At 57.7% G+C, this 12,095-nt stretch overlaps 1 protein-coding gene across 1 annotated transcript; it reads left to right on the forward strand.

Moving 5' to 3' along the window:
- Positions 1 to 6,406: 6,406 nt before the first annotated feature.
- On the forward strand, positions 6,407 to 11,547 carry CACNG5 (calcium voltage-gated channel auxiliary subunit gamma 5). The gene is made up of 5 exons (XM_006776671.2): positions 6,407 to 6,854; positions 7,363 to 7,449; positions 8,309 to 8,449; positions 10,204 to 10,349; positions 10,454 to 11,547. Exons 1-5 carry the CDS (start codon positions 6,659 to 6,661, stop codon positions 10,709 to 10,711), a joined length of 828 nt encoding a protein of 275 aa, XP_006776734.1. The 5' UTR covers positions 6,407 to 6,658; the 3' UTR covers positions 10,712 to 11,547.
- The last annotated feature ends 548 nt before the right edge of the window (positions 11,548 to 12,095 follow it).

A 12,095-nucleotide genomic window follows, 5' to 3' on the forward strand; every position in this document is an offset into this window, starting at 1 on the left:
GTCATTTCCAAGCCCAGCCCCCCCCCCCACTTTCTAGCTGGTGACCTTGGCCAAATGGTGGGGAAGCCCCGCCTCATCGGTAAAGCGGAGATAATGACCACAGTTAAGATGACTGTGTGCCTGCACTGTGCACCAGGCCGGAGCCCCTATTTTAAGCTGGGGACACGTGTTGGTTCGTTTAACCCTCACCCCCCTTGGAAGAAGGTACCAGTACCGTCCTCACTTTACTAACAGGGCCCCCACAGAGGGTTGTTTCCGGGATTAAGTGAATTAATGCGTGTAAATTGTTTGGAACCGTTTTTGGCACGGAGTCCTCCTGATCCAATAAACATCAACCGGCAGGAACCGGGGAGACAGAAGGACACGGAGAAGCAGCAGATCCCGAATCAGGGTCCCAGGCAAGATCAGGCCGTGGGCCCGCTCTCCCCGCTGGCCTCTGCGGCCTGGATCTGATAGATGGCCCGTGTCACCACAATTAGATCAGGTCTGAACACTGTGCCTGCCCACGCATTTAGACACAGGGTAGGAAGTCGTTTCCCATTTCTCGCCGGCTCTCCTGGCCCCTGGAGCTGCGGGGGCACTGCTGGTCCAGGCTGGGCGGACGCTGCGGGAGGCGGAGCGGGAGAGGCAGCTGCAGGGTAGGCTTCTAATTGCGGGCGATTAAGACTTCATGTCACTGAAGGCCGCGCAGTGGTGTTTAAATGGTTGAGCATCGACCTATGCAGTGTGCGGCTCTGCCTTTTCTAAAGCAAATGCTACAGAATAAAAATCCTTTTGTGTTGGGGTGGGACTGGGGGCGGCCGCTCTCACTGTGGGGCTGGTGTCGGGGGCGGGGCGGACATCTGCTGCTGCAAGCCTCCGGCTGCAGGTGTCCCCGATGTGTGACTCAGGGGGCAGGGGGGAGGGCGACCTGTACTATTCGTGGCTGATAGCAGGGCAGGGATTGGTGGGCTTCACAGGTCAAAAGGACAGAAGGCTCAAGGTACAGACACGTTTGCTCAAACTCGCAGATGTATGGAATGGTCTTCTGGCTCCTTATTTAGTTATATTTTACATCATGTATGCCCTTGATTGAGGACAATTTTCAACATCAAAATCCCACCTCTGTGTTGTTGAAGAGAGGAGGCAGAAGTTGTTGAATGTCGATGAAATGGAAGCCAGGGCTGGTCTCCATCGCTGCCCGGGAGGCGGGGGAAGCACAGAGCCTGGCTGGATCCACTCCCTGTCCCTGGGAGCTGTGTGGCCACCATGTCTTCATCCTCGGGTTCCTCTGTGTAAAAGAGTAATCATAACGTGACTTGGCCGGGAGGGTATCAGAACGGGAATGTGGATGCTGGCCCGGCCGGCGTGGCTCAGTGGTTGAGCATCGACCTATGCACCCAGAGGTCATTGGTGTGATTCCCAGTCAGGGCACATGCCTGGGTTGCAAGCTCCATCCCCAGTGTGGGGCATGCAGGAGGCAACCGATCAATGATTCTCTCTCATCATTGATGTTTCTGTCTCTCTCTCCCTTTCCCTTCCTCTCTGAAATCAATAAAAATATATTTTTTAAATCATTTAAAAAAAATGATTTTGTGGGTCAGGAATTTTGGGAGTGCTCAGCTAGGCAGTTCTTGCTGGGATTTATCATGCAGGTGCAATCAGACAGTGTCTGGGGCTGCCGTCATCCGAAGGCTCGACTGGGCTGGAAGTCCAGGATGGCTCGATCCCATGGCCGGCAGCTGATTCTGGCTGTTGGCTGGTGGCCCAGCAAGGCTTTCAACCAGAGCACCTGTGCATGGCCTCCAAGCCGGTGTTCGCAACCAGAGGAACATTGCTGTTTATTACAGCGGGGGTGCACCCAGCAGCCAGTGGACAGAGGCAGCAGTACAGCTGACATCCTGCACTCCCGTGACACCCACACAACAAAGGACTGTCCAGCCTCAGATGTCAATGGGGCTGAGATTGAGAACCCTGCTCTAAGGCATGGCAATCTCAGGAAGGTCGGACTTCCTACATGGGGACTGGGTTCCCCATGAGGGAGCTCTGGGAGCATTCGGAAACCGCACCTCCTTTTATGACCCAGCCTCAGGAGTCACGTGGCAGCATTTCAGTGCACGCTGTTGGTTGAAGCGGTCCCAAACCTGCCTAGACTGAAGGGGAGGGGACGTGCGTGGACCGCACCTCTCAATGGGAAGAGTGTCGAGGAATCTGTGGTCCCTTTCTAGCCACCGAGAATGCAGTGGCATTCAGCACGGTGGACAGCAGGCAGGGCCATACAGCCACTGGGGCTGACGGTCACCGGTCGTCCTGCTGGAAGCTGGCCAGGCTGATGCTGAGTCCCTAGACCAGCTCACAGGAGCAGGTTTCTCTGGGCCGATAGGAAACTGAGGTCTGCGTTCTGCATTGGACTGTCCTTCCACCTTCTCCTTCTCTCCAATTAAACTACTGTCCCGCCCTGTAGCTGGGCTCCCCCTCACACCGGTACCCTCACCTGTCACTGAGCACCGAAGCACGTCACTGAAGTCCTTTCATTACTGGCTTGGGCAGGAAAGTGTGCCGTTTGTGATTTAATTCTCCACAAGACATTGTCCCGTAATTGCTAGTCACGGATGATAATTAGCAGCTGTTAATTCCTGATAATTAACAAGGTAATACGCGGAGGTAATGCACCCGGGTAATCATCGTAAAAGGCTCAAAGCTGCCATGTTTCCGCTTCTGGGCCCCACGCCCCAAAGGGTAACATTGCATTTCAGCAGCTTCTGCCCAGGGGTGAGCTGGGGCCTCATGCCCGAGGGCAGCAAGTGGTGAATTGATGACTCTAGTCCTTGTGCTCCTCTCGGTACAGAAATAATACGTTTTCCTAGCAGCTTTGTCGAGCACAGGAAAGTGATAACAAAAATCAAATATACTTAACCTTATTACCTGGACGCGTCCACCGTCCAGGCTTTGGTTTATCTCTTCCCAGCTTATGAGTTTTTCCCCAGTTGGATTCCTGCGAGACGTGGTTTTACATCCAGCTCTATTCACTTATTATTACGTGTAACATAAACATCTACCCTGGTGGCAGCAACTTACAAAAGAGTCTGCCTTCCCCGTCCGAAGATTCAAGTGAACCTGGTCGGGGGAGGATGGGGCTCGTGGGGAAAGCAGCCACCGTGTAAAAGCAAAGACTTGGACCGACGCCTGGGGACGTGGGAACTGGAAATTCATCCCAGACCAGTCGGCATCTCCCCGGAAAACACGGGGTACACCGATGCGGTTACATCGGAAGAAAGTCAGGAAGGCAATGAACTAAGATAAGACGAACGGTGTTTTTAGAATGGGGCTGACCGGTCATTGTCATCGGCTGCCTGACGATTTTCCACGCAGCCCCCAGGGAAAAGCATTGGACCAGCACCCAAACATGACCCGCTCACTCTGTCCCCCTATGGGCCTGGCTGGGTGGCCTCTGGTCCTTCTTCCCTCTGCACCTGGATGTGCTTGGATGCGGTTTGGGAGAAATGTCAGTCTTCCCGCCCTGCAAGGTGGTTTTCGGAATCAGGAATGCTGAGTCAGAGCACCTCCAGGAGGCGCAGGAGAAGATCTGCCCGGTGACTGCCCAGAGGACGTCCAGTGGGATCAAGAAACAGCCCTTAGCTTTGGCCGGTGTTGGTCAGTGGTTAGAGTGTTGGCCTATGCACTGGAGGGTCTCGGGTTCGATTCCCGGTCAAGGGCACATACCTGCCCCAGTGGGGGTGCCTGCGGGAGGCAACCAGTCGATGTGCCTCTCTCTCTCTATCTCTCTCTCTTTCTCCGTTTCTCTCTCTCCTTCTCCTTCTCCCTCTCCCTCTTCTTCTCTCTCTCTGAAAAGCAGTGAAAAAAATACCCTCAGGGGAGGATTGACAAAACAAAAAGAAAGAAACAGCCCTTAGGTGACACTTGGCCATTTACAAAGCCAGTCTTCCAAGTATGGCATCACATACGTTTCTAGATTCCCTAGTGACCCACGCGGATGTGTCGCTTCACCCCAGCACCTCTGGAACGGTGTACGTCTTTAGGAGGGAGACGGTGGAGCCAGAGCTCAGTTTTGGGACCAGACCTCGGTTCAGTCCACAGTCTCACCCACTGGGACTGTCCTGTAGGCTACTTACCATCTCTGAGCCTCGGTTTCCTGATCCACAAAATGGGCCTAACACTACCTACCTACGGGGTTGTTGTGAGGCCCTGATATTATTTATTTGTAAATAAATATGATTTTGTGATAGAAGCATAATGACACGTGTGCAATGAATTGGGCTGTTATTTTTTTAAATATATTTTATTGATTTTTTTACAGAGACCTCTTGCACACCCCCCACTGGGGATGTGCCCGCAACCAAGGCACATGTCCCTGACCAGAACCAAACCCGGGACCCTTGAGTCTGCAGGCTGGTGCTCTATCCACTGAGCCAAACCGATTAGGGCTGGGTTGTTATTTTTTACTCAGGGCCAAGTTCCGTAAGTTTGCCACACACTCTGGAAGGACGTTCCCCTTTTCCCAAGCTCCCTCCAGGCTTCACGCTCGCTCGGCTGTTACAGAGCTCGGTGGGTCATCACAGCTTCTTTTGTTTCTTGCATTTGGAGATTCAGATCCAATCTCCTCTCCACTTTCATCCTCCCAAGCCTGCAAGACCCAAGGTTTTTGTTGTCTTGCTGCCAAGATTATCATTAAAATCGACGTTCAGCTCTGGCCAGCCACTAGCTGTCATATTTCAGAAGCCCTGATCTGGCCGCCTTACAGGAGCACGAGCTTAGCAGTATCTGCCCATCACTGCTTAATAACAGTCCTTACACCAGCATCGTGCCTGCAACTTTCCAAAGCCCTGGCATGGCTGCTGCGCCATTTCATCTCCCAGCAACTTAGGGATGGGGGAGGAGGGGGGGCAGGCCTTGTCATTCTTCATGGGGGAGAGCCTGAAGAGGTGGGTTCACAGAACGAGACGCCATTGTGTGGACAGATATGCTTGGAAAACACTGGAATGAGTGCAGCTAAACACACTTTCCAAGGCTTTAACCTGTGAATGTGCAATGAGATCCTTCATGGCCTAGAGCAGCGCTTCCCGCGTGAGCGTGACTTCTGTCCCTTTCCCGCTGGCTCAGCCAGGACCCACCTGTGCCTCAGCCCTGAGTAGGACCCCTGGGTCACCACAGGTGTCTCCATCTCCCGGCACAGGTGCTGGGGCCTGACACTCTCCAGAACATTAACACTAATGTCCTGTTTCAGCATTTCTGGCTGTGCGTTATTGCCAAGGGTTGACGCCTCGGCAATGTTGCAAGCGTGGCCGCTTAGGCGAGGCACGCCGAGTGCCAGGCCCCATCCTCTGTCCGTCTCTCCAGCTCCCCGCCTGGGTGACCCTCTTCTGGGCTCATCACTCCTGGCTTCCCTGCCACCGGTTGCTTGGCACGGTTCTCAGACTTGAGCAGGTACACACTCACCTGGATCTTGTTACGACATGGATTCCATTTACAAAGTTGGGGGAGCCTGAGCGGCTGCATTTCTAGCAGGCTCCCAGGTGATGCTGCGGCCCATGGTTCACACTTCGGGTAGCAAAGGCCTTCGTTCTCCGCCCGGGCTGCCCATCAGGGTCACTGGGAGCACTCGGGAAGCGTGTCGCCCTCATTGGAGCCCAGCTGCACCAGGCGCGGAGAGGGGTGCCCAGGTGGGGGTTGCTGGGCACTCCCTGGTGATTCTTCATCAGAGCCCTGCGCTGGGCTGTGGGCTCCATGGGGGAAAGGGGGATCAGCACCCATCTTCCCTATTCCTCAGGTCTCCTAGCTCCAAGCCCAGTGCCTGGCGCTGGCAGAGATCCGCAGGTGCGCTTGTGGCTCACTGTAAAGAGACCCTTCCTGTCTCTCTGGCTGGAGCAGAGCTGGCTCCTGCCGATAACTGTGTGCTGAGCAGGCAAGAGTCAAATGGCTCCTAACGCGGTGGGTGCAGGAGGCCCCTTGACCTTGGACTGTGGTGTGGCTCCTTTGCTTCCGATGACTTAGAACTACAACTGATCACAGCCCAGGAGGAAGGCACCTTCCCCAGAAGCCTGCTCTGCCCTCTGCCTGTTCCTGAGGCTGCGGCCGCTCCCCTTCCAGACGCCGCGGCTCTGCCAGGGTGCACGGGACCCTCAGAGTCCTCCACATGAGAAGCCCCCAGCAGAGCTCACCCTCACCCCTCCTCCTGCGCCTGAGCTCTCGGGCAGATCCCCTGGGTGCCTTGGTCCTTCTAGGCGGGACATCTTCAAAGTCAAGGATAGCATCATGTTCAGTCTTTTTATCTCCCATGTTGGGCACCATGGATTACTGGGTGAATGAATGAATGAATGAATGAATGAATGAATAGCGTTATCTAGCATGGGGACTCCCACAGAGGACAAGGTGGCCCCTTGTAGCCTGGCAAGAAAGCTGTGAATTCCTGGCAGGGGGAGGAAGAGGGTGGCACCTCTGACCAGTGGCCTGGTGTCCAGAGAGCCGGCCGGCCTGGTGGTCTGTACTCACCAGTTAGCCAGGTGGGGTTCGCTTCAGTAACCTGCCACGGTCCCTCATCCTGGCCTCCTCGGAGCCCTGGCTGCTCCTGCCTGAGTGCCCAGCCTCTCTCGTGTCCCCAGAGCCTGCCCGCTGCTGGCGGGACCACGGCTGCAGGCCGCCCACCTGACCGTCCGGGAAGATGAGCGCCTGCGGGAGGAAGGCGCTGACCCTGCTGAGCAGCGTCTTTGCCGTGTGCGGCCTGGGCCTCCTGGGCATCGCTGTCAGCACCGACTACTGGCTGTACCTGGAGGAGGGCGTGGTCCTGCCCCAGAACCAGAGCACGGAGATCAGGATGTCCCTGCACTCGGGCCTGTGGCGCGTCTGCTTCCTCGCAGGTAAGGGCACAGGGTGAGCCTGCCCAAGTGCCCCCTACCCCACCTTGGGAGGCAAGGCCCCGCTGGAAGGAGGCGGCTCCCCCGGACAATCCTCATGAACCCGGTCCGTGTCCCTGCGGCCACCAGGACCCACCCCAGACTGGAGCCTGGCGTGTAGTGTCCATTTGAGCAAGTCCTCTCGTCTCCCGGGACCTGGGCCCTCCCACGGGAAAGGTGACTGTGACCATGCCTCCCCCCGCTCCACCTCCAGGCTGAGGGCGGCTGGCACAGCTCAGGGCTAGAGGTGCCCTCCCTGCCTGAGCCAGGGCTTCACTGATCTCCATGCCCACAGCACTGCCAGGCAGGACTGGTTCCTGATCCCACCCTGCACACGAGGGCATGAAGGTTCTGGAGGCGACCGGGTCCCCTTGATTCAACGTCACTGCATCCACCAGTTTCTAGGGTGGGCGATACTTCAAACCCACCTTCCAGAAGGACCTGGACAGGTAACCGATCCCTGTCTCCATAGGTGAGGAGCGCGGACGCTGCTTCACCATAGAGTACGTGATGCCCATGAACAGCCAGCTGACATCCGAGTCCACGGTCAACGTTCTGAGTAGGTGCCCCAGACGCCATCCTGGGCCCTGGCCAGACAGGGCAGTGAGCAGGGCGGAGGGAAGGGACGGGTGACCGCTTGTTTCTTTGGTCCTCAGACTCAGCTGGTGGTGCTGGCCTGAGCTCCCTGGGACTTACTGTCGATTATTGATCCAGGGGTGGTGACGGGTTTGAAATGCCCCGGTCCTGTGACCCAGGCGAGTGAGAGGCCATCCATACCCAGCATCTCAGTCTGGTTGGGCTGCTGGAGCAAAACCCCACAGACCAGGGAGCGTATGAACACCAGAGATGTCTTTCTCTCGGGTCTGGAGACTAGGGGTCCACGATCAAAGCTCTAGCATGGCCCGTTCTGGTGGGGCCTCTTCCTGTGTCCTCATACAGCGGGAGGGAGGGGTGAGGGAGCTCTGCGGGGCCTCACTGTCTAAGGGCACTAATCCCCTGCGTGAGGGCTCCACCCTCGTGACCTGAGCACCTCCCAAAGGCCCCACCTCCTGATGCCATCACATAGGAATTTGGGGACACAGTCATTCAGACCATAGTACTCAGGGAACTGAATCAAGCCCTCTGGCCCCCAACAAGACTGGCTCTGGGCCTTGGCCCCCAGAGCTGGTTCTGGCCCCTAGGGTGCATTTGCAGTACAATTCCCCCTGGGTTAGCACAGACTCCACAGGCTAAGGGCTAAGGGACAAAGCCCTGGGAGGTCCCAGGCCACCGCAGGAGGGGGTGCAGGCTGGGGAGTGCCTGCAGGTGCAGCTCTGGGGACCTGACAGCTGGCAGAACTGCCAGGAAGCCTCGCCTGAGGAGGGTAGGCAGCGAGGACGGCGCCTGGGCTGATGGAGGCCTCTTGTCCCCTCCATCAGAAATGATTCGCTCGGCCACGCCGTTCCCTCTGGTCAGTCTCTTCTTCATGTTCATTGGGTTTATCCTGAGCAACATCGGGCACATCCGTCCGCACAGGACCATCCTGGCCTTTGTCTCCGGCATCTTCTTCATCCTCTCGGGTGAGTGTGCTGTTTTCGTGCACCATGGGCTTCCGACTCCCACAGAGCTCTGCTCCGGGAAGTCCATCCTTCCATCTGAGAAGCCATTCATTCCTCTGCCCGTCTGTCCATCCATCCAGCACACCGTTATCAGGCACCTGAAGAGAGCTCAGCCCGCCCTCTGTGGGGCGGTACTTCCCCCTCGTCCAGAGGCAGGAACGCGGTGACGCTCTTGCCCTTTCTATGAACCTGGCGATAGTCAAGGCTACCCCGTAGCTCAGAGGCACCTGGGATGTTTCAGCAGTGGGCTGAGGGATTAGAACCGGGCTGAGGGATCGGAACCGGTCCAAGGGATGGGAGCCGGGCTGAGGGATGGGAGCCGGGCCGAGGGATGGGAAGCGGGCCGAGGGATGGGAACCAGGCCGAGGAGTGGGAACCGGGCCGAGGAGTGGGAACCGGGCTGAGGAGTGGGAACCGGGCTGAGGAGTGGGAACCGGGCTGAGGAGTGGGAACCGGGCTGAGGAGTGGGAACCGGGCTGAGGAGTGGGAACCGGGCTGAGGGATGGGAGCCGGGCCGAGGGATGGGAACTGGGCCGAGGAGCGGGAACCAGGCCGAGGGATGGGAGCTGAGCTGAGGGATGGGAGCCGGGCCGAGGGATGGGAACTGGGCCGAGGAGCGGGAACCGGACCGAGGGATGGGAGCTGGGCTGAGGGATGGGAACCGGCCCAAGGGATGGGAACCGGGCCGAGGGGTGGGAACCGGGCTGAGGGATGGGAACCGGGATGAGGGATGGGAACCGGGCCACGGGAAGTTGTTTTGACGATAGCGATGGACAGGGTCCCCTGAGCCCCCAGTGATGCCAACACACGTTAAGTGCCAAGGAAGTCTTGAATCATTGATTTTCCTTGAACAGTCATCCTTCAAGAGGCCCTAGTTTAATCACATAAATGGAATTAAACCTGAATAGCTCAAAACAGAGCAATTAGTTATGTCCTGATTCGATTACAGTCACTAACTGATGGGACCGGTGCCTGAGGCCGTCATTGGCACAACGGCGCCGGGAGTTTGGGCCCCGCCGACTTAGCGATGGCTAGAATCTGGACACACTCTCCTTGCCTCTCTGCCCAGCGATCTCAACAGGCCACACCCAGGGGTCAGGTGGGCTGGGTGGACCGTGAGCCACTTGGTCTCCTCCATGATGTTCCTCCGCCCTGGAGACAGAAACCGGAGGCTGCTGCCTCTGTCAAGGGGCCTATCTTATTCCTCAGTTTAGCAAAAGCTGCCTGCTGGCTCATGGTTCTCACCCATCATTCACATGAGGTCACCAGGGTGACTCGGAATGTCCGGGGTGGGTCAGGCATCTATGTCTGACAGGTGATCCTAGCGGGCAGGTGGGGTGAGAACCCTCGGGCTTACCATGGCTCAGCAGGCGGCCAGCCAGGGCGCTTGTTTTCTTTCTTTTTTATTATTTGAATTTATTGGGGTGGCATTGGTTCATGAAATGACACAGGTTTCAGGGGTGCAATTCCATAATCCGTCATCTGTGTATTGTCTTGTGTGTTCACCACCCAAAAGTAACTCTCAAACAAAACAGGGTGGGAGCTGTCTTACTGCAGCTCTGCACAGGGCCTCGGGGGGAGAGCGCCGGCTCCCTCTGACCTCCATAATGAGCGTATTGTCACCACAAGGCCCAGGCTTTCGTCCTGAGCCCCAGGGGAGGCGGGCGCCCCATCCGCACCCCGCGGCCCTTCCCTGAACACCCGCCCTGCTCCAGGCCTCTCTCTGGTGGTGGGCCTGGTGCTCTACATCTCCAGCATCAACGACGAGATGCTCAACAGGACCAAGGACGCGGACACCTACTTCAGCTACAAGTACGGCTGGTCCTTCGCCTTCTCTGCCATCTCCTTCCTCTTAACGGAGGTAACGCCCCCCACAGGCTGGGTGGGGAGCGGGGCACTGACCATGCAGACCCGTGGGCGCCAGGCCCCCAGTGGTGAGCTCTCCTCTGCCCCCTCTCTCTGCAGAGCGCGGGCGTGATGTCCGTGTACCTGTTCATGAAGAGGTACACCGCCGAGGACATGTACAGGCCTCACCCCGGCTTCTACCGCCCGCGGCTGAGCAACTGCTCCGACTACTCAGGCCAGTTCCTGCACCCAGACGCCTGGGTCCGGGGCCGCAGCCCCTCCGACATCTCCAGCGACGCCTCGCTGCAGATGAACAGCAACTACCCAGCCTTGCTCAAGTGCCCTGACTACGACCAGATGTCGTCCTCGCCCTGCTGAGCTCACTGCCTACCCGCCCTCCCCTGACCCCATCCCCCGAACCCTCCACTTCCCCCCACCCCCCACCCCAGGACCGCGGATGGCCAGACAGCCTCTCTGGGGCTCGCCCCTGCTGGCCTGTGTGCCCTGGGCCCAGCCTGTGGTGGACAGGCCAAGGCCGCCCCCACGCTTAGCTGTTGTCACATGACCATGTTGTCTCCCTGCTTCCCCCACAATGTCTCTAACTGCCCCCCAGTGGTGTCAGGAGTCTGGAGCCAGTGGGCAAGTGGATTGGCAGAGAGCATGGGTGTAGCCCCGCCTCTTGAGTGCCAATCACTCCAGCCGCTCTCCCCTTTCCTGAGACAGGTGGGTGTCTAGCCATGTATTCATCCCTGCACACCCAACTTCATGGCCCCAGGCCAAGGCCAGCTCTGGGACGCCAAGCTCCTGCCACACCCCCAGCTGGACGAGTGTCTGTCAGTGGGCCTGGCCCTCACATTCAGGATCTGGCCCATCGGACAAAAGGTGACGGATAGGGCAGTCTGGCTGGTTCTGCGTTGCCAAGCAGTGTCCTTGTGAAATCTTTTATTCTTTTTGTCACCACGTCCCTCCATACAACACACCCGTCTGTGCTGTCCCCTCCCCCTCTGCCCACAGACTGACTCCTTCTCCCACCAGAACTCAGCTGCCCATCTTGGTCCCCAGGGGCAGAGGGCACTCTGAGGCCACTCTGACGAAGTCACAAGGAGGTGTTAGTGGCTGATGATGTCTTACTATGTATGGCCCCTCCATGACGTGACGTATTCAACAGGGGTCTTTCATGCCTTAACCCCAAGAAGTGACTCTGGTGATGAGAATTTTGCTGGTCCGAGTGAATATTCCCAGGCGCTGTTTCAGGCCCTGGGGAACTGCCCCTGCTCACAGGGCCTCCCTTCCAGCCCACGGCCCTAACATCGAATCACAGATGTCTGCACCACCCGCAGGAGGCAGCTTGCGAGAAGGCTGCGTGGGAGTTGGAGCTGATTTGCTGACACCTGGTGCATTTTGAGTCTGAACAAGCCAGGCTGGGACTCTCCAGCGTCTCTCCTGAGGATGTCCGGGAACATTGGGGGGCTGCCAGTCGAACCCTAGTAGAGGGTCTGCTTCCTGGGTATGGGACCTGTGTAGGCATATAGATGCCCCCAGAAGGCAAGGCGGCATGATGCCCATTTCCCTGGTAGGAAACCTGGGCTAGGACGTGGGAAGCACCGACGTGAAGTCCACGGGGCGGAACACGGTGGGAGCACCTCTGCGGGCGTCACCCCTCGGTTCTCGGGGGTCTCAGCCGGGCGGCTTGGGTCTGAGGTTTTGACTAGTGAAACTGCCGGCTTCCTGCTCGTCCCTGCCCTGCCTGCTTTCCGCTCTT

Source organism: Myotis davidii, unplaced genomic scaffold (genome assembly GCF_000327345.1).
Source record: "Myotis davidii unplaced genomic scaffold, ASM32734v1 scaffold69, whole genome shotgun sequence".
Lineage (NCBI taxonomy): Eukaryota > Metazoa > Chordata > Mammalia > Chiroptera > Vespertilionidae > Myotis > Myotis davidii.